Raw genomic sequence first — 20,337 nt, 5'->3', positions numbered from 1 at the left:
TTCAGTAGGAATTGTTTGTTTATTCAGTAAAAATTTTTACAGGATCAAAAATGTTTGTGTGCTTTCTAATCGTCAGATTAAGCCAGTCAGTGACAAACAGAAACTAAAAATACTCTTAAGCTCTTTTTAGGCCTCAGCCTCAAACATCTTCTTCCTCCCGTCCATGCCGGATTTGTCTTCAATGTTTTTGCGCCAGTCGCCGACATCACGGAGCTCTTTGTCCTTAAACACAATCAAAAAAGAGAGCCGGGTTAGGTGCTTTAATTAAACAGTGTCAGAGAATAATCTCAGCCTCATACACAAAGTTAGAGTCTAATAAACTGTTTTCATTTGAATACATCGATAAAAGGCACATTTCACCAGAAGCAGAAATATTTGGGCATAATCTCGATCACCTTTTGCAGTTACAGCTCTGTTAGGGTGTTGACAAGTATGATATGGCCAGATGTGGCCCAAATGTCACAACACATATGGGATCTGTTCAGTACAATGTGGACCGATGTGTGGACCCTGAGACTCAACAGTGTTAGTCAGAACCAAATGGGACCAAAAGAAGAATCAAATGTCGTTGCTATTTAATGAAATTTGATTAAACGTTGGTTAAGTGACAAAATGTTAGAAACCTAGCATCACATGATAAATGACCATTGATAAATATTACTGGCTGCTGCTTTTGAGACAACAACAAACACATTTATAAAACATGCATCCAACCAGGTCCTCACCTCGTCCTTCACCTCCTTCTTGACCTGCTTCAGGTTGGCCCTCAGGTCCAGGTTAACTGTGTGTTTGGAGCCCAGCAGAGCTTTCAGCATGGCGTCTGCAGACATGCGTACTTTCTTCAGCACGGGCTTCTTAAACTTGCCCATCAGGTCCTGGACTTTAATCTTCAGGTCATCGATCTGGAAAAGCAGATTAGAGAGACCATGATGAAAGTTTTTCAGCGTGGAATCAAAAGTACTGAATATAGTCCAGTTTTATTTAATCATCAGAACATTAAAGTGTCGGGTGAAAAAAAGTAGAAGGTTTACCATCTGGGGAGCGGTGCTGTATTTTACATAATTTTATTCACACTCCCTAAATCTGACATGACATCCTTCTGCCCCGTGGGAGACTTTACCATTAACTGATATCTTAGTTTAAATGTTCAAACAAAGCACAGCCCGACCTTCTGATGATGGACACACGGCAGGTTCCGCAGGGTTATATTCTACCTCTTTGTCGGCTTTGTTGACTTTCATCTCCAGGTCGTATCGCTCTTCATCGATCCCGTCGATCTTGCGGTGGATCTCCTTGCACAGATCCTGAACACAGATGCAAAAGCCATTGTCACACATGCACTGCGACTCTTTTCCAGACATTTCCAAACCAAGGTGCAAATTAGAATGCAAATGCTGGACACGAAATGGTCGTTAACGAGCCAGGTCTGTGTGACATCCTCAGCACAAGTGTTGGTGTTCATTTGTGACATGCCTGCAGCTCCTGCATGGTCCTGGGCATGGACACAGGAGGACAGGTCTCAGCTATGTACCTCCTCTTTGCCTCCTCTCGCTCTCTTTCTTCCTCCTCCAGTATACCTTTAGCGATGGATAGCATCAAACTCTTCCAAAAAAACACAAACATGTCACATCAAGTGTACAGGCAGATTGCAAATAGTTCAGATTGCAAAAAAGCTTTTACCTTCAGCTGATGCTTACGACTTGATGACACTTTTTTCCTAAAAGAAAATCAATCCGTTTGTCATAAGAAAACCTTAAAATTCAAAATTAGCTTAGATAAGTCTGTTTTTTTACTTCAAAATGTTGAAGAACTTTTTCAAATTTATGTAAAAACAAGACAGAAGTACTCACCCTAACATCTTGGTGTTTGTTTGGGTTCAAAACCCTGCAGAAAAACATCAGGAGAAAACAAGAATGGTTAATTATTAGGAAATAACCGGGAAGTCATCGGCTAACAGAAAGATTGGGAAGGAAGGCAGGTTAAAGTGGGTTCAGATTGAGAAACAGTTCAAGAATGTTTCTATTGGAAAGAATAACTCCACTTAGGAGAAACATGACACCGACTTGAGCATCAGCGGCACTCCTCGAGGAAAAGCCTCTAGGCTAAATTAGGATGAGGATTTTGGGTCCAGTTGTCCCCCCCGGGTTCCCTTGTCTGTCTTCTGGAAGATTATCAAGAAAAACCTGATACCTCCTCTGTTGGTGCAAACATCTCAGACATGACTAAGTCATGAAATGCCTTCTCTGAAAATAGAGACTGAGCAGAACAATCCAGATCAACAATCGCTAAACCCAGACCGAGAGAAGGGAAATAAGGACCCTGCCATTTTTAACCAAGAAGAATCAAGAATCTTCCTTAGGTACTCAGTACTCATTACTCAACTAGCAATAAATGTTTGGCGCAGATGTGGTCCACAATCTGCAGTTTCTCTGGGCCACATTCAGCCTTGAATAATGGTACAGACTAAGGGTGAGTCCACCTTATATGGCATAGATGGCAAGTTTGTTTGTGGCACATGTGGTCCACACGATAATTGCAAAACCTCTCTTGCTCCCAGCTCGTGATTTTTGGACCACAGACAGCGCACACTACATTTGCTCTAAACAGTATCAGGCCTACAACGTGACTTTTCGTCCAGGTTGGACCCACAAGACATTCCTGCAAATGACAAAATTAACCCAGATTCAGCTCAGAATATAGAATCGTACTATCACTTTGCACAAATCTGCAGTTTGAGCCTTACTTCTTTTTTTTAATCTCATCCAAGCTTTTTGGCATTCAAAGTATTAAAACAGAGTCCAATAAAAAGCTTACTATTTCTATAGTTCTATAATAACACACACACACACACACACACACACGTACACACACACACACACACACACGTACACACACCATCAGTTAAAAGATGTGGATCTTTTCATTCAACCAAAACATATCAGTTTTGGTTGAATGATGGTCTCAAAAAAAAGCAATACATTTAAAGCTATTTTGATGCCTCCAAACTCCCACCATTTCTCAACAACACTCAACTTTTTAGAACTTGCAAACTCCAAACATCAGAAACTTAAACCATGAGAAGAAAAAAGAACTGGTGACACAAAAGGGAGAGCACATGTTTGAAGTGACTTCAAGCTTTTCTTTTGGAATAATGACACAACGTACCACAGAACAACCACTGAAGGATTACAGAGAGTTGAAAATGTAACACATTTCTAATTACTCGCAAGGCAGAACATCATCGGTGCGCTCCTTCTGTGCAGCTGTCGCACTTTGGTTGGACTGGTGACAGCTACAGGTGCTGAAGCTCTCAAACTGTTAACAGGTGACTCAGTCCCACTGAGTTACATAAAGAACAGTTTTGTTCTTTCTACAAATACAAAACGGATGACATTTCACTGCGTTCAATTATGTTTTGGATGCTGATGTTTCCGTGTATTGGAGCGTATCTGTATAAATCATGGAGTTGATTTCATTAGACCAGATAAATGTGACACATGACCTCTGTGATGACACAGCGAGAAGCACTGGGACTATCACTTTCCAAACGCGAGAGTCCATTTGCACCAGCACACCTCATCACACTGCACTTCACACCTGGAGCGCTGACAGCGTCACCCCCAAAACAAACCATACTGGCATTAAAAAGCTTCTCATCACCATCATCATCATGATCCTGCAGTGAGGCTTTCTAATCAGCTTGTTTCTTCTCACAACATCACAAGTTTAGCTTTTACCAAAACCTCAAAGACAACATCAGAAACAACCAAAAGCTCCCTTCAATGAACTGCAACAGAACGAGATCTGTCCAAAAAGTAGTCTAAGAGACGTCTCACCTTTTGGCTGATGAGGAAAACAGAAGGGACCAACCGATTTGGGAAGCAGCCTCGTTCCTGGCGTTATAAGTTGGTATATATACTGCATTCCCAAAAGGCAAAGGGAACCCCATCTTTCTCTTTATGGAAGGCGACTTTTTCACTGACCAATGAGATCCAGCACCTGAAATATTATATCTGACCTCCCCTCCACACCCCCCGAGAATCTCCCCGCCCTATCCCGTCATTATAAATAACCCCTTCTGCCCAGATTGCTTTGCTTATTGAATTATTCTCTTCCTACCCCCCAAAAGGAAGTCGCTTCTGTACTGTGTAGAAACACAGAAGTTGCAAATCAAACATAGTACATATTCCTCTGGTATATTCACAGGGTCGAGGGGTTTTAGGCAGTTTTTCAGGAGATCACGGAGCAGGAGTGATGAAAGTTAAGGAGACAGCAGGTGGGAGGGCAGAGCAATGTTGTTTTAACAGAAGCTGGCCAAGCACTTTCTACTTTTCAGTGCAGGAGAAAAAAAACAGAGTGGGAACTCCCCACTGTTTCCTGTTTTTCCTCATAATAAGGCAATAAATAGATCAGAAATTTAAAATAGGCTTATCTGAGGAGAGGTGACATGACAGTTTCATGCAATCTGCTGTTTTCATGCTCAGATATGCTGCTGAAGCTCTACCAGTGGCTCAAACCGAGGCTTTTTTGTTAATGTGGCAGCAGAGGGAGAATAAAGACTACACTGGGAACAATTTTCATGCTCTTGTGCAGCGCTGTGCCCTCATTCAGGCGTATTACACAGAAAGTGGCACTGCACACGAGTCTGATAATTGCTTTGCATTGCATAAGTGTTTTGTATTCAGAAGCGATCATGCAGCTGTTACAGCTGGAACTCATTTCAATATATCTGAAATCTGCTTGGTAGCTTCATCATTTATACTATAAACTTTTATTATATTTAATGTTAAGATCTAAATCTGGAACATAATTAGTGGAGCAGAAAGTACAAAATGTGACACTGCAGGTGAGCGGGCCGTATGAGAGGAAGTGGACAGCACTGTCGCCACATGGCCGGGTTCTCTCCACATACTCCAGCAGGAACCTGGAGACTTTGATCATTCAGATCTCATATTGTCTCATATTCTCAGGAAGTCTGTTGTTTTCTTTCTCTGGCTCCACTGCAAAAAATTTCCTGATTGAAGGAACTTCGTTCTTTAGTGTATATCAGAGGAACCAGGGCACAAACGAAGCAACAGGAGACAGTTTGACTTCCACATAGTGCTTGTTTGGGGAACTTCCAGGATGGCTTACAAATCAACATTTAGCAATGAGCTAAGCTCTGCTGGGCTCCAAACACAGAGTTAACCTGGACCTGAGGGCCTGCTCAAATCACTTCCAACACATGAGCAGCTGTTAGGTACATCAGTTTCTTTAATATTTCAACAGTACAAATTAAATCTGATTAATAAACACGACATGAGAAATACATTGCTTCACATTTCTGAATCACATCGTATTCATTGAGAACATTCTGGGATACTGAGAAATCACCTGAGAGAACGAGTTAGAAAACCTATTCAGTCTGATATGATGATTGTGATGGCGAGCGTTTACGACGAGGGAAAAAAAGAAAGAAAAAGAATCTGCTGATGACCGTTTCCACTACATGAGCATCAAAACATCTGTCAAATATAGAATCTGTTTCAGTCTCACCACCACTGCTACTGTACACTAAAGTCTGCAAATATATCACAGCAAGGACGACGTCACACAAATGTCTTTTTTCTTCTTCTTTTTCAAAATAAAACATCCAAAAATATTCAACATCTTACAAGATATCTAGAGGTTAAAGTCATACAAAGTGTGCAAATGTCACCAAACGCTCATGAGACGACTCCAAATGAAGGCACCATACATTTAGTTTCCACTCCATCACATGAACTGTGGCAGCCTGTCCGATACCAAATTTGACTAAGACCGCCCACTAACCAAAAAAAAAAAAAAAAAAAAAAAGGAATAAATGAAAATAAAATGAAAATGAAACAAGCAAAATAAAACACAGATGTAGTGCTTTTTCATTTCCGGAAAAATTGTAGTCAGTAGTGACGGAGTACCAGTTATGCCTTGATGCCATTTAACAACCAGCCCACATTTTAACACACTTCAGACAGAATCTGAGCTGAATATGGAAGTCATTGGTGAATTTCTTGCAGTAGTTCACATGATACCCACAGCAGTGGTTTCAATGTTGAATCCAGTAATTCTGACACTTTTTGCAAAGGACACTGGTCCATTTTTCCCCCTTATGAAAATACATGGACCATCCGATGTTACACTCCCATTTAAGTGAGAATTTGGCAATGACCTCATTTCTGTATGGCTAACACTCTGTCCTAACAATATATATTTTTGTACAAGGGTTCAATAAATTGGCTAAAAAGGAAGTGGCTAGCAGTGACGTGGCGACCAAAGACCATTAACACTCAATGACTTTCAACGTTTTCAAGCAATGACTGGCAAAATAACCACTGGGGGTGGGAAGTGGGAGTTTCAGCGCTTTCCCCAACTGTGAGGCAAGCAAGTGCAGCGACTACCAATGAGAGGGCAGGATAGTGCTGACTGATATGAGCATGTGGTAAATACATCCCCACTAGTGTTCAACCTTTGTTACCATCACCGTCTGCCCACTCACTGATATCCAAACAGTATGGCTCCCTAAAAGTCCTTCCACCTGGCTCTACCTCCTACAGTTCACAGATGATTACTACAAGCAGATCCATCTATGGAAGACTAAATTAATCAAAAATAAGACCTCATATATACATCTATGTTATTACACCTAAAATATCAAAATGCACATTAATTTTTTAAAAATGACATTTTTTAAATTTCCTTTAAAATTAATTTAAAATTCCTTTTTTTTTTTTTTTAAATTTCACTTCAGTGGTCTGTCCCAGGTCATTTGATGTGTCACTTCCTGTCATCCTACTTCTGTACTGCACTGGCTAATCAAAGGCCTGAAAACCCCCCAAATTAAACTTAAAGTTAAATAAATGAAAAGGAAAATTTAAAAAAATGGTAAGAACAAGTTTAAGAAACAGAAACAAAGATATGAATTCATGTCACAGTTTATGAAATGAAGCCTACATTTGATTTTAATATTTTTAACACTGAGTCATCATTTCATTTTTAATTTCGGCAGTTCTGGTCCTCCACAATACTATATTTGATATACACGCCTGCGTAAGCATTAAAGATATAATTAAAGTAATTACAGCCAGAAATGGTGATGCTTTCCTGGTGCAAATGTTTTCTGTGTTTAAAGGTACTTCTAAATTCATGAACTTAACACAAAAAGGGCAACTGCCAGTGCTATCCTTTTAGCCTCTTAATAGATGCATCTATTGTACAAACTTGAAAATCCTAGATGATTTTCAGAAAAGCTGACCTCTGACCTTGAGGTCAAGGTCACTGTGATTTAAACTTATACAAGATTTTTATTAGACAACTATAAAAGTTGACTTCAGAAACTTGGCTGGGTGATGACAATACACCATCAGCCTTTCAAAACTGAGGCATTAAGACTGCTTATATATTTACTTAAAAAAATTAAAAAACAAAACAAAAACCAACTACATCAACAGAATGTAAAGAAGCAACTGCTTCGAATTTGTCAAACACATCTGTGTACTGTGTTGAAGTGACATCAACTGATGTTAAAACAGGCCTGTGTCGTTGTTTCGTGTAGTACCACAAGATGGCACAGTGAGTTACCCAAGAGCAGATTCCCATTTCCAAGGCTAACCTGGTAAAATGCAAATCGTCTAGAGGAAACAGGGCTGAGAGAAACGTTGGAAGTTTAACGAACAGCAGCACACATCTGAACACGTTTTATTACACCTGCTGTTAAAAATCTGCTCCCTGGTGGTGACATTTGCAGAGGGTAAATAAAAAGGGTACCTTTAAAGACAAAACGGCACCTTTGAAAGGGTCATTTTCACCATTTAACAAAATATTTGTAGGTTAAGAAGAATTTTATAGGTGAAAGACTCATGACTTCAAAGCCCTGACTACTGTTAACACCTTCATCTGGTTAGTTTTAATGAGCACAGTCTCCTTTTTCCCCTCATTGTGAAACTCAGTCATGTTAAGTGTCTTTAAACATTCACAGGGAAACTTTAATACTCTTCTTTTAGACAGTTCTGTAAGCAGTGGAGTGAAAAAGTAAAGAAAAAAAAAATTACCTCTTGCCATGCATAAACCCTGAATCGTAGTTCAGCAATGATGGTGCACTAATACTGATAAGAGATGCATGACACTCAACTTCAGTGCACACCAAAGTTCAAATTCACAGAGCCACGCTCCTAAAGACACTTCAGCAAACTGTCACTGAAAACGAGGCTCGAGTCTTCCTCACAGAGGACAAGAGGCACAGTTCATCCTCTGTCGAGTATGACCTAGGGGGGTGGGGTGGGTGGGGGGGAGAAAAAAAAAAAACCCACACAAAAGAAAGATAATGGCACAAAAAAGGTCAGAAGACAAAGTGTCCATGTGCAAAAGTTCCCTTTTAAGACAGAAGAAGATGTCAGAAGCGGCTATAGATCTAAAGATAACAAAAAGCATGCATGTCCTCCGTTGGCTGGAGTACAGAAGGTTTGTTTGGCTTTCAACCAAAGTCCATATTTCATCTACTATATGACACTCCAAGCTAAGACTTCATCAGCTATAGATCTCCAAACAAGCAATGCCTCCTCACTTTGCCCAAAAGTCTACATGAACCTGATGGCAGGTTACAGTTGGCACTAAAACTTTTTCTTAAATGGATCTCCAGTGTCAGCCCGAGTCTGCAGCTCACAGACTCGGGCTAGACAGTAAATTTGTGAGGAGAGGTTCTCTGGGTAAAAACTAGGGTGGACATTTCTAAGCAAAGAGTGATGATTTCTCAAACGATTGTGTGCAGTTGTGGCTAGCTTGCAACATGTTAGCTCTACCTGGTGGACTTTGCAGTGGACTTACTAAGTAAAACAGTTCTATACCATTCTCATCAAGCGGAATCACCGTCTTCCACTCCACTGCATCAATTCAATGTGTTACAGTGGAGGGTTTGCAAAAACTACACACCTGGAGAGCAGAAGAGTAAATCCACTGATATACATACACGTTTCTATGCAGTGCATAATTAAAGTCAATAAGCTAAAATAATTAACAGACGATCCCGTGAGCAGCTTCTGCTGAACGGCCCGTCCTTTTCTACACAACAAGATGAGCTCTGGCCGTCCTTTAGTCTATTTAGTTGTTTAATGGTGACCACCAATGTCGCGTCTTATAGTCATCTGCACATAGTAGTAACGTGTTACAGTAGCTCACTAGAAAAAACAAAAATTGGGGAAAATGTGTATTTGAAGATAACAGATACACTTAGAATTTAATAAGCATTCAAATATTTGAAAGCCATGGCCATTCCAAGCACAGCTGATGGAACTTTCAACCCCTACTGGTGCAATTCCACTTTGTTGCATCTTTAGGTTTTCTAATGTGCATATAGACAACGCAAAGTGACGCTGCGCTGGGTTAACTCGCTGAGAAACTAACGTACTAGTGGGAGAGCACTGAATCATAGGTGACCTCATTTACATATGGCAACAGTTATTTTATCAGGACATTACTGTCTTTTTTCTATTAGTTCTACTAAACCTTTTGGGCTGTCTTTAAGTAAAATGATTCTTGTAAAAAGGGCACTAAACAGATACATTACACCACTTGCCCAATATTCAGGCTGCTAACAGAGTCCATGATGTTGTAAGACGTTCCACATGGTCACTTGCTTCTAGAGTTATCTAACATCTTAAAACGAGAAAGAAAATCATCCTTTACAGGCTTAAATGTCTCGCCAGTGGAGTTTCCTCCACCTGAAACACATCTGAGATGTCACGCTGGATTTACACGACTAGGTTACACCTGAAAGGTCGTTTTCAACATGCAGCAGTGTTTTTGTGCATCGGGGCATACTTTGCTTTATTGAGTCGTCCATAAAAGGCAAACTCTAGGCCAGGGGTCCCCAATCTCAGTCCACGAGGGCCGGTGTCCCTGCAGGTTTTAGATGTGTCCTTTATCCACCACAGCTGATTTAAATGGATAAATTACCTTCTCAACATGTCTTGAAGTTCTCCAGAGGCCTGGTAATGAGCTAATCATGTGATTCAGGTGTGTTGACCCAGGGTGAGATCTAAAACCTGCAGGGACACCGGCCCTCGTGGACTGAGATTGGGGACCCCTGCTCTTGGTTTGATTTTTGTAGTTCAACTTTGCTCATTCAGCAAGTGCCTCCTTTCTTTTAGTTGCACTGAGCTAGAGTTACGAGTTGTACCACGCTCTGGTGCTAGTCCAAGTGAACCTGGGCGATAGCCCAAAATGATGCAGCCCTCCAAGATCAGTTTTGCTGAATAAGTATTTCTCATCGGGAAATGTTAATCTTGATTTTAAGAAAAATAAAGTACACACAAAATATATATTTGAGGGTTTTCGATGTTTAAAAAGGCATTTCTGTGAGTATTAGAGACGTCACAGCACGGCTGCTCCTTATACAAACACGGAAGAGTCTGTCTGGGGGTTTAACTATCAAGTTATTGTTGCTATCCTATCAGACATCCTTATCTGGCCGATCAGGACATCTGTGTTTTATGGACCAGATCGGCTTCTTAAAAGACATAAATGCTGTTTTATTCAAGTTCAGACATTATCATTATTGGTTCACCAAAGTTAAAATCAAATGTGGGCTCTTGTGGGGACATAACCATTTTAGCCTTTTGGTTCCATTAACTCTTATGCGCTCTCAACTGATCTGCAGCAAACATCCATGCAATGGGATTAACAGGAAGTGGAAGAGCTCCTACAGCGGCTGTGGTGCCAGCTGGATGCATAATCTGAACGGGCAGCGGCTTTATAACCCTTTTGGAGCTGTTGCAGAACCCTTCCCAACTCTCCGAGCTGCATTTTTGACTCCGCGTGTGAACGAAGCTGCAGGATAATCTAACGACCACTGACACGGTTCTAGTATGACATCAATAATCTCCTGAGATCACCCGGTAAGAAATTCCCCTGATATAGAACAGCAACACGACGGCGTGGCACAGAACTGAAGCAGGACTATACCAATTATACAGCCAACACTATCACACTGTTATACCGAGAAGCTTTGCACACTACAGCAAAGTCTATTGCGTCTCCTAATTGGCGAGTATGAAGGAGGAAATCACAGCCAGGTCACATTTACAGGTCTGAAGAGGAAATACATCAAATTCTCACAACCACAAGTGGGGACAATAATATCCATGTGATCAGTCTACAGGGAGGAGTACAGCTGCCCCTCGTTGTCTGTATGAAAGCATCCAATACTGTGGGAGGAGCAGAGAGGGCGTCGAGCAGCAGCTGAGCATGATGGGAAACAAAATCAGGTCCATGCCACTTTGCGTGAGATGGCCTGTTTGAAGCACTCAGGGTCAATGTTTCCGCCGGGCCGCAGCGCCCTCTCTAGGCTCACCAGGACGTTTTGGTGGCACTCTCTGATGTTGACCGGGTACTTGGCCCTCAGCAGCTCATAGGCAGCAATCAGCCTCATGTTCTGCTTCACCATCAGGTACTGGATGATGCACGTCGGTGCCAGAGAGTAGCCGTCCCGACAGTGGACCAGGACGCGCTTCCGCTTCTCCGTAGAGGCGTTGATGCACTCGTTGATGTCCTCGAAACAGCGCTGCTTCAGCGCCGGGCCATCGCCCAGCGCGTCTGGCACATCTCCGATGTCCACCTTGAGACGGGACCAGCTGTGACGGGCGCCACGAGAGCAGGTGCAGGGTATGAGGCTAAGGGAGGGGGCCGACTCTCCTGGCGCGCTGCTCATGTCGATGATGCTATCGATGTTGTTGCGGCAAAGCGTACGGCCATTGTACGCTGCGTTTAGGTTGCCGACATAGATGTAATCGGTCACCTTGGAGATGACGGGCTCCGAGTACTGGAAGTGTTCAGGACCACTAGGTTTGGGCTCCGGCGTATCGGGGCCCCTCGCTCCAGCCGGCCCTGTGGCAGCTCTCCGGCTGTAGTTGCGGAGCTTCTTGGAGCCGGAGCGGGACGGCGGGTTGGAGTCGGACTCTGAGCTGCTGTTCCAGGGCGGCGAGAAGAGAGAGAAGCGGCTGGAGGACTTGCTCTTGTTGAGTATCTCCACAGGGCTGGACAGGCCGGAGCTGGACACTGTGGTAGAGGCAGAGGCGCAGAACAGGGACGCTCGTTCCAGAGAACCCGTGCTGCTGGCTGCTCCTGCACTGTGAGCCTTCTCCATCTGCAACACAGACACAAATGAAACATAACATAGTGACCCCCCCCCTTCAGGAAAAAGCCAGGAAACACAGATTCCTCAGTGCTTTCTACATATGGACCCATTTTACATCCATTCTCTGGACCCTTCCATGCTGTGAGGAGTGAAACTGCACATGGAGTCACACTTCCATCTACTCAAGTAGAAATACAGCAGCAAGCTTTAAGAACCCTGTCACCTTTCTGCAAGAAAGACAGGAACCTGTAGTCAGTATCTTCTGTGACCTGTACTGCTAACAGATGGATATATTAAGATAACATCCATCACTTAGATACATCTGCATATTTTCAGCAAGATTTCCAAAATGTTCCCACTTGTTTTCATCCTTTTCTTGTTGTTCTTTAATTTATTAATATGGTATTTGGTTATAAAAATAAAAGCATGGATGTGCCTATTTTTGTATGTGAATACTAGCCCACAGTTACAAACTCATTCTTTTAGAAACGCCGATTTTTTGAATATGAAGATCTTTCAGGATTCAGATGTACCTCAACTCCTGCTGAGGACATAGCAGCAGATGTTTGTGTACCTGAGCTTTGAGGTTGTTTTTCCACTCCTGCGTCTCCAGAGCCTTGAAGCGTCCGCTGCTGTCGGAGGACACCGACACACAGAGAGGCCGGTGGGCCCTGGGAGGGAGCTGGGGGGTGAGGGCCACAGGCACGGGCCTCGCATCGGCATGCTCGCTCCTACTCATCATTAGATTCGGACAGGAACCTGAAACACCCAGGAGGACGCATGTGAGATTAAACAGCAAACAAGAGAACTTCTCCTCTCCAGTATTTGTGGAGACGACATGAAAAGAATTCTCATTCACAGACAACAGCTTAAAATTGTGTGTTATGGTACCATTTTCCCCAAATCTGCAAACATTCTAAAGGTTTAAAGTCAAGTTGAGGAATAAAGGATGAAACACTTCTCCAAAACTACGCTTTAGTTCATACTAGTTTTACGCAGACGGTTTATGAACTGAATATTTGAAATCAATTATATTATTAGATTCACATTCAATTTAATCTGCCTCTTTGCAGTTTCCTGTCAGCATCTCGTTCGACCAACAAGTTCAAGCTGTGCACTCTAAAACAGAGAGACAACAGAAGGAACATGTTTCTATCTGTAATAGTTTCAGTTTTAAATGGGAACTTCACTGTTTGCAAAGATGCTATTCTATCTGCGCTAATGCACATTTATTCTACCGGGCATGTGCTTCTGTCACCCTGTGTGGGGAAACTGGATGTCACCACCAGCAAAAATGTTACTGCCAAGCTCACAGGAGGTCAACAGGACACTTGGACAATGAAGGAGGGAAACCTGGTTCACAGCTCGATTTCTGGGTTTCGTACATACTTCAATTTCTTTAGAATGGATAAATACTTTGACTTTCAAGGTTTATGTTTAAAAGATAAAAATTAGAGCTCTATATCTTTAAAAAAAAAAAAGAACTATAAAGCCCATCTGAGCTCAAACTGGATTGTATGCTGCATATAAATTGACTTAAATTGCCACCCCAGCTGCAGACCATGGGATTCTGCAGCACTTTTACAGGTTTGCATCTTATTTACATTCATCAGAAAGAATGCTGAACGTTATTCAAGCCCAGGACTCGTTCCTTCAGTTTGAAATCAGGAAAAAGAAGGCTGGGATTTGCTGCTCCCTCCTTTTAAAATCTGCTAATCAACTAAATCTTAATCAGCTGGTTTTTAATGACCTGGAAGTACCGGAAAACACACCTTTTTAAACCTTTTACCCGCTGTGGTGACACCTTGTGAATAAGGGAGTTTCTGTCCATGCAGGATTTGACCTACCAGCACATTCTGAGCGGGTGATGGACTGAATCTGCAGTGTGTTCTGGGTTTTCAGCAGGCGGTGGAGAGTTCTCAAAGTACCTGCGCACAGACAGAGAGGTCACCTTGCAGAGAACTTAGCGAACCACAGAGGAGATATTAAAAAAAGGAGAACGGCACCAGTCTTACCGATCCTTCCGTTCTGCCTACAGGGCACCATAGGATCCAAAACTTTGTGTGCACTCCGCTCTTCCTCTGCTTCCATGTTCCGCCTCCTGCAGGCAGAGGCGCATCATAACCCCGGCCCTTCATCTTTTGGCAAGCCGAGCAACACATCAGCTACATCGGGCAGACATGGCTTCAGATGGTTGGCGGTACGGACACCCGAACGGCTGCTAGCATCACCGCCTAGGTTAGCTGCTAACGAAAGAGCTAGCCATCCAGCCAGCTGGTCGGCTCACTGTGTGTGAGTCATGTCGTGGAGCTGGTGGAGGCTCTGACCGTCAGGTAATCCTAGTGGGGAAGCGAGGCTGCAGCAAACCAAGGCTCGCTCACGACAGCATGACGACTAGAGCCATTAACCACAGCAAATCTTAAAAATGCCCGGAGCGTTAGCGAGCTAACCGTAGAATGCATAAGTACCCGTTGCTTACGGCTTGTACAGAGGTGGTACAGCTCCATTACACGAAACGACAACAAGAACATGCACACAACATTACGCGTCCATCTGGCGCCACACAACATGGGCTAACGTGGATGTTAAACGCCGTAAATGTGACCATTTATCCGGAGCTTCAGTGATTAGCTGCCTGGCTAACCACCAGCAGCATCAGCACCGTGAGCGCGCCGGCTGCAGTCCGTGGGAATTGTTGTCCTGGGATTGGTCTTCCAGGATTTACAACGCTTAATGACAACGTTTAACCTTTAAAAATACGAATAAGTATTATCTGAGTAAATTATACGTTGTATTTGCAAAACTAGATTAACAGCAAGTAATTATACGCAATAGAAATTCCCTGCGAGACAAAACCCGGGGGCCAAGGAACGCAAATCTTGTAGGCTTTCATTAAATTGTGGCTCCAGTGAGTCCCAGGGCAGTGGGAAAACGCAACAAACAACCTCATAATCTTTTCCAATCCACCTTTAAAAAAATAACCGTAATGGAAAACATGAGAGGGAGAACTGCCAAAATCCTCACTTGAGCTGACTTCAACATGCGCATCTTGCCTCACTTCAATATATCCCCCCACCCGGCCTCCATCCTCTTCTGTAGTTTTGCTACCGAAAGGCGTGCTTATGGGTATTTTTCACAAAATCTTGGGAGACCTATTTAAAAAAATTCACGCAAATCTGATTCACTAGGGTCTGTGGCATGCCACAAAAGCTTGTCTGATTCTGCTTTGGCTTTGTCCTGCAGCTCTTCACTCAGCCCTCACACTGAGTCCTCGGAGCTGAGCATAATTCTGCACCTGTAGTAATAAAACTCGCCGAAACAGAGCAGAACTGAGCTGGAATATTTTCTCAGCAATGCCCACGCGCTGATGGACTCATCATATTGAATCTGTTTTGAACCAAAGTGAACTGCACTAACCGTGTTAGTGTGTTAGACTGAATGTCTCAGAAATGTGACTGCTGGGAACTGATGCATAAAAAGAGCGATGCGCGCATTTACGCGCGTGGCACAGTAAAATTCCTTTCATCAATGCACTGATTTACAATATTATACAAAATAATATTAACAGTTGTTCTGCACGTCACACATGTCAGCTGTTACACTCAGCTTTCGGTGGAATAGTTTCCAATAGCAGTTCCTATCAGAGGAGTTATCCCTTGTATCAAAAACAGGCTCATTTACCTTCAGCCTCCTCACATTTACCTGAACGGACTTGCTGTTTTCAGGGAGATCTGCGCTTATAATATTATTCGGTTAGTGTATTACACTGTTTCATCCCGTCTACTGGTTTTTGAGCAGCTAATTTTCTTCGCTCTTTGTAGAATCATTGGATCATTTAGCATTGAAAATAAACTAGTTGAACCGTCTTTGTCACCCTTGTCTGTCTCATAGCATATATAATTAAGTAAATCATATTTTTTATGTTGTTCTTGCTGTTGAGTGATCCATTGTAACTATTTTGTTCTTCCGTGTTTACTATTTCAATGAAACAGGCAGATATTTAGTTTAAAGCCTTAGTTATAAATGTCGTTAACCCTGAACAGGCTACCAGTGAACTAGTGTTTGTTAGGTGCTTTATACCAGTAGCTCATTGTACCATAGCTTTCCTTAAGATCTATTAAATCCACTTGACTATTTCATTCTATTTCTTTTCTGTAATCCAGAGTATATTTTGTGGATGTGCCCCTTGCCTAGTTAAACAAAGACAAAGCCTTACAGAAGAATTAAGGATTAAAGATGGAAACATTCATTTAAAGTTCCAAATATTTCACTAAATAAATATAAATTCACATTTATGGCAGAAATGATCACATGACGTCTAAAGTGAAGTCTGTAGCATAAGTTTATGGGATTTACTCACCGTGTGTGTGTGTGTGTGAGAGAGAGAGAGAGAGACACGCAGGCTGCAGCTGTTTCTCAGACTGAATGACTGAAGAAGCTTCGTCTGAAAGCAGAGTTGATCCTGTTCTTCTTCTTCTCCGTGTGCTTTAATTGGATGGTCTGGGCTTCTCTTCAGGTAACCTGGTAACCCACCAATCTGCTGATGTCACTGCTCTCCATAATGAAGTGTGAGTGTATCCAGCCGCCTTTGTCAATAAGCAGGAGGGTAAATTCACAGGAGATAAGCCGGACAATGAAAGCCACGGCTGGTTTAAGGTGATCAGGAGCCACTGAATTTATCACAAACGGGTGACCCCAGTTTATTCTCCAGTGTACTTTTGCACCTTTATTGATTCGTTGCTACAATTCATCGACTTCAAACACAGATAACACTGATGTTGTTTTATTATAGAATGAATTATTATTCAAAATAATCATTAAAATGTGTGGTATTTTTGGGTACATTTTAATTATTACTGAAAGGGGATGGGATTCATCACCAGTTTGTGATTATAATAAGCACGAATGTCCACCACTGGAACAGAATATTGACACAAAATAAGAAAAAGATTATTTTTGACTCGAGGCTCTTTAGCAAAATTATGAGAGCTACACTAGTTTAATTGTTATGTTATAAGTGAGTCTGAAGCAGATTATTAACCCTTTAACGGATCATCTTCATATTTAAGGGCTTTGTTAAGGAGGTAAAATATAACAGCTGTCCCATTTTGACTCCTGTGGATCAGAATTTTTGTTTGTTTAACTTCATTTATTTATTACCTTTATTGGATAGGAAAGTGTAGAGAGACAGTGAAGGGGAATGACACAGAGGAAGCAGCCCGGTAGACACTCAAACCCAGGTATCTAGCCTTCTGTACTTCAGTACATGGGTCACCTGCTCAACCAGGTGAGAGAAAGAGAAAGCGAAACAGAGAGCAAATTCACACCGAGTACAAACACAACAAATGGCATGATGGAGATAAAGCAAGGAAAGTAAATACACAGAAGCCACTGTAATTAAAAAGGAATAAATGACAAAAGTACAAAATACTGCATGATGTTACATTAAGGTGTACAGAGAGTTCTTGCATTAGTGGCTTAGTGTAAAGGTTTGCAAATTCGCCTAACAAGTGAAAGATCGCTGGTTGGAGAAGACACAAATCCCCCCATTTTAACTGCAGTGGGTAGGAAAGATTTTTGTTGTAATTGCAGCAGAACTGAAGGTGCTGCTGAAAAAACTTTGCTGTCTGACCAGTAGGTCCTTATGGGGATGTGAGGTGTTGTCCAGTATGTTCAGCAACAGTCTTAGCCCAGTAAACACCTGTAGGGGCTCCAGAGACCCCAGAGCGAGGCCAAGCCTAATCAGCTTGATCAGCTTCTCGGTGTCTCTGGCTCTGTTGCTGCTGACAGAAAATTGCACTAGTAATGACAGGTTAGTTAAAAAATGTGCGGCAATATTTTTTTCCGACTTTTATTCCTGCAGCTGATGTTCCCTTTATTCTTTAACGTTTGTTTTTAATTAGAATAAAATCACTAATGCTCAGACTACAAATCTGTCCTTCCATTGTCATCTCTGTGTCATCTGCAGGTGACAGAAAGTGGAGAGATCTTGTGTGTCCTTAAGTGGGTGGGACATTTGCATTTCAAAGAGAGCTTTCAAGCTTCTTGGCTCGTTCCTGTCAGGTCTGTTGAGCCTTCACTGGCCTGCTGCCTCCTGTAAATCACCCTCGGAGGTAGCAGCAATAGAATGTTGACCAGTAAAATACAAGCCCATAGATCATTTGTTATTGAAGCTTATTGTGATGGTACACTCTACTGGCTGTGGTAATTATGGCAAGAGCAAAGGAGAAAGGAAGTGGCGATTGTGGGGGATGGATGGATGAAACCATCAGTCAATCTGGGGTGACTTTCTTGAGCTCATTCCCACTCTGATAAGGATCTTTCTTCCTTTGCCCTGTGAACCTACAAGCTCTTGCTTCCTGAAGTTCTCCAAAAAAAATACTACTGAGTTCTCTGAACACACAACAGGAGAACATTAAGGCAGGTCATTTGACGATGTGACAACATAACAAAGCTTCTATTGGGATTGAAGGGTTGTTGAAGTTCCACAGAAGGTCCTCCAGGTGCTCTGCACCATAGTGCTCCTTTAAAAGGGACTGTTGAGATTAGGGTCCTCTGAAGGTCTTGGGGACTTTGCAGAATAACCTTCAGACGGGTCCCCTGAAGGTGGTCTGAAGGTTTCCCAGAATAACTTTCAGGGAATGTTTCCTGAAGTTCCCCTGAAAGTTCTGAAAAAAGAAATCATCTTAAAAGAATTATTTTTATTCAGCATTGTAAGCAATAAGCTAAACACCATCGATTGTGGTTAAGATTTGAAACGCTGTGAGATGATGGCGTCTTTTTTGTCTTGAGGAACCGCAGAGCAGCCTGAATCCATTTTAGACCCATCGTCTTACATCATGAAGCCATGTCGCTTCAGCTGATCCTGGAGAAACATTAAATATCCAACAGACAAACAATCTGTAGCAGAACAGTCTATATCACTCAAAGAAGCCAGTATCTTACAATGTTTTCAAACTTTATTAGAGGTAGGGTCATTTTTGCTTATGAAATCAAAGTTTCAAGTCAACAGAGGCTCATCATAGTTGATGTTTTAACATCAGATGCTGACAGAGTGAAAATCTCCCGTTTTGTGAATGCACAGCTCAGGGAGCATTTAATGAGGACGATCTCTGGAGGCCTGAGCCAGCAGGAGGCGGCACCTGCTGAACTCGGCTTGATTGAGCTCAGTTTTTGTTTGAATCATCGTCTGTCAGGGGAGACGAGTGACAGTCTCAGACTTGTTTGTCCATAAACAATTGTTTCTCTAGCTTTGAGATCATATTCCAACTGTGTAGAAGGTTAACAAGATCTTTTCTTAAACATCTTTTTATTGTGTTTTGTAGACTAAAATACATTTCACTTTCAGTGTGCTTACATAAGAAAAAATGATATGCATTTCCAGGTCCATAAGTATTTAGGCACTGACACAATCTTTTGCAATTTTGCCTTTGCCTACAGAGGATTTGAAATCAAACAGTGAAGATGTGGTTGAAGTGGAGAAGTTCAGCTTTAATCCAAAAATATTGCATTAACTGTTTAGGAATTACACCCAAGCTGCTCTGCTGAATCGAGCTCAGGTAACTGACTTGGCTAATGAAGAATATCCCCATTTCTTTGCTTTGAGGAACTCGTGGGTCGCTTCTTTGGCAGTCAGCCTTGGGTCATCATCCATCTGCACTGTAAAATATAGTCCGATCAGTTTTGTGGCATTTTTTCAGTCTGATCAGAGTATAGCCTTGAGTGCCACCCAGTGCTTTGCAGCTTATCCTAAACTCTCTGTATTTCCATTCAGTAGGACATCTTTTGTTTGTAGACCTCAACAGAGATACTCCTGCCTCCTCAAGAGTGTTCCTGGCTTGGTAAGCTGTTAAGTTGTTTTTTCTTAACCATAGAAAAAGTTCCACAACCATCAGTTGGCGGTGGGTTCACGGTGCTGCAGAGCTGTTGACATTTTTGTACCTTTGTTCATACTGTACGAAGAAATGTACTGCACGCATGAACAAATGATGAAGCTCTGGTTATATTACAAAACACACACACACACACACACACACACACACACACACACACACACACACACACACACACACACACACACACACACACACACACACAAAATAAAACAAAAAACAGCTTTATACTGATTAGTACTAAGAATTGCAATACTACTACTAGTAGTAATAATCTTATATCTTATCTTAAAAAAATGA

The 20,337-nt window shown here is 42.1% G+C and overlaps 2 protein-coding genes and 1 long non-coding RNA gene across 4 annotated transcripts; 1 reads left to right on the top strand and 2 right to left on the bottom strand.

The window, feature by feature from the left end:
* Positions 1-3,917, bottom strand: LOC100700707 (troponin I, fast skeletal muscle). Its single transcript, XM_003439541.5, has 7 exons — positions 3,837-3,917; positions 1,851-1,884; positions 1,681-1,717; positions 1,474-1,602; positions 1,215-1,304; positions 726-902; positions 1-222 (listed from the first exon to the last, which is right to left on the bottom strand). Exons 2-7 carry the CDS (start codon positions 1,856-1,858, stop codon positions 127-129), a joined length of 537 nt encoding a protein of 178 aa, XP_003439589.1. The 5' UTR covers positions 1,859-1,884; positions 3,837-3,917; the 3' UTR covers positions 1-126.
* A 6,185-nt stretch (positions 3,918-10,102) lies between these two features.
* On the bottom strand, positions 10,103-16,259 carry LOC102081720 (dual specificity protein phosphatase MPK-4). 2 transcript variants are annotated; one of them, XM_005449226.4, is made up of 4 exons: positions 14,161-16,259; positions 13,993-14,073; positions 12,720-12,904; positions 10,103-12,154 (listed from the first exon to the last, which is right to left on the bottom strand). In XM_005449226.4, the coding sequence occupies exons 1-4, from the start codon at positions 14,234-14,236 to the stop codon at positions 11,273-11,275; spliced, it is 1,224 nt and encodes a 407-aa protein (XP_005449283.1). In that variant the 5' UTR covers positions 14,237-16,259; the 3' UTR covers positions 10,103-11,272. The 2 variants fall into 2 exon arrangements, with proteins under 2 accessions (XP_005449283.1, XP_025765060.1); XM_025909275.1 differs by having other exon boundaries at positions 13,750-14,073; positions 14,161-14,228.
* LOC112847528 (uncharacterized) lies at positions 14,346-20,206 on the top strand. The gene is made up of 3 exons (XR_003221104.1): positions 14,346-14,478; positions 16,662-16,801; positions 19,920-20,206. It is a non-coding gene; the product is annotated as an uncharacterized LOC112847528 (long non-coding RNA).
* The last annotated feature ends 131 nt before the right edge of the window (positions 20,207-20,337 follow it).

The sequence above is a fragment of the Oreochromis niloticus genome, linkage group LG7, assembly GCF_001858045.2.
Source record: "Oreochromis niloticus isolate F11D_XX linkage group LG7, O_niloticus_UMD_NMBU, whole genome shotgun sequence".
NCBI classification, from domain to species: Eukaryota; Metazoa; Chordata; class Actinopteri; order Cichliformes; family Cichlidae; genus Oreochromis; species Oreochromis niloticus.
Note: the sequence above shows the minus strand (reverse complement) of the source record. Positions and strands in the feature narration are given on the sequence as shown.

Coding starts and splice junctions, on each gene's coding strand:
- LOC100700707 (XM_003439541.5), bottom strand. Junction 1,305..1,473: donor GGACCATGCAGGAGCTGCAG/GCATGTCACAAA, acceptor ATCTGTGTTCAG/GATCTGTGCAAGGAGATCCA. Junction 903..1,214: donor TCAACAAAGCCGACAAAGAG/GTAGAATATAAC, acceptor CTGCTTTTCCAG/ATCGATGACCTGAAGATTAA.
- LOC102081720 (XM_005449226.4), bottom strand. CDS start 14,236: ATGGAAGCAGAGGAAGAGCGGAGTGCACACAAAGTTTTGGATCCTATG. Junction 12,905..13,992: donor CACCCGCTCAGAATGTGCTG/GTAGGTCAAATC, acceptor TGGGTGTTTCAG/GTTCCTGTCCGAATCTAATG. Junction 12,155..12,719: donor AAAACAACCTCAAAGCTCAG/GTACACAAACAT, acceptor TCTGTGTTGCAG/ATGGAGAAGGCTCACAGTGC.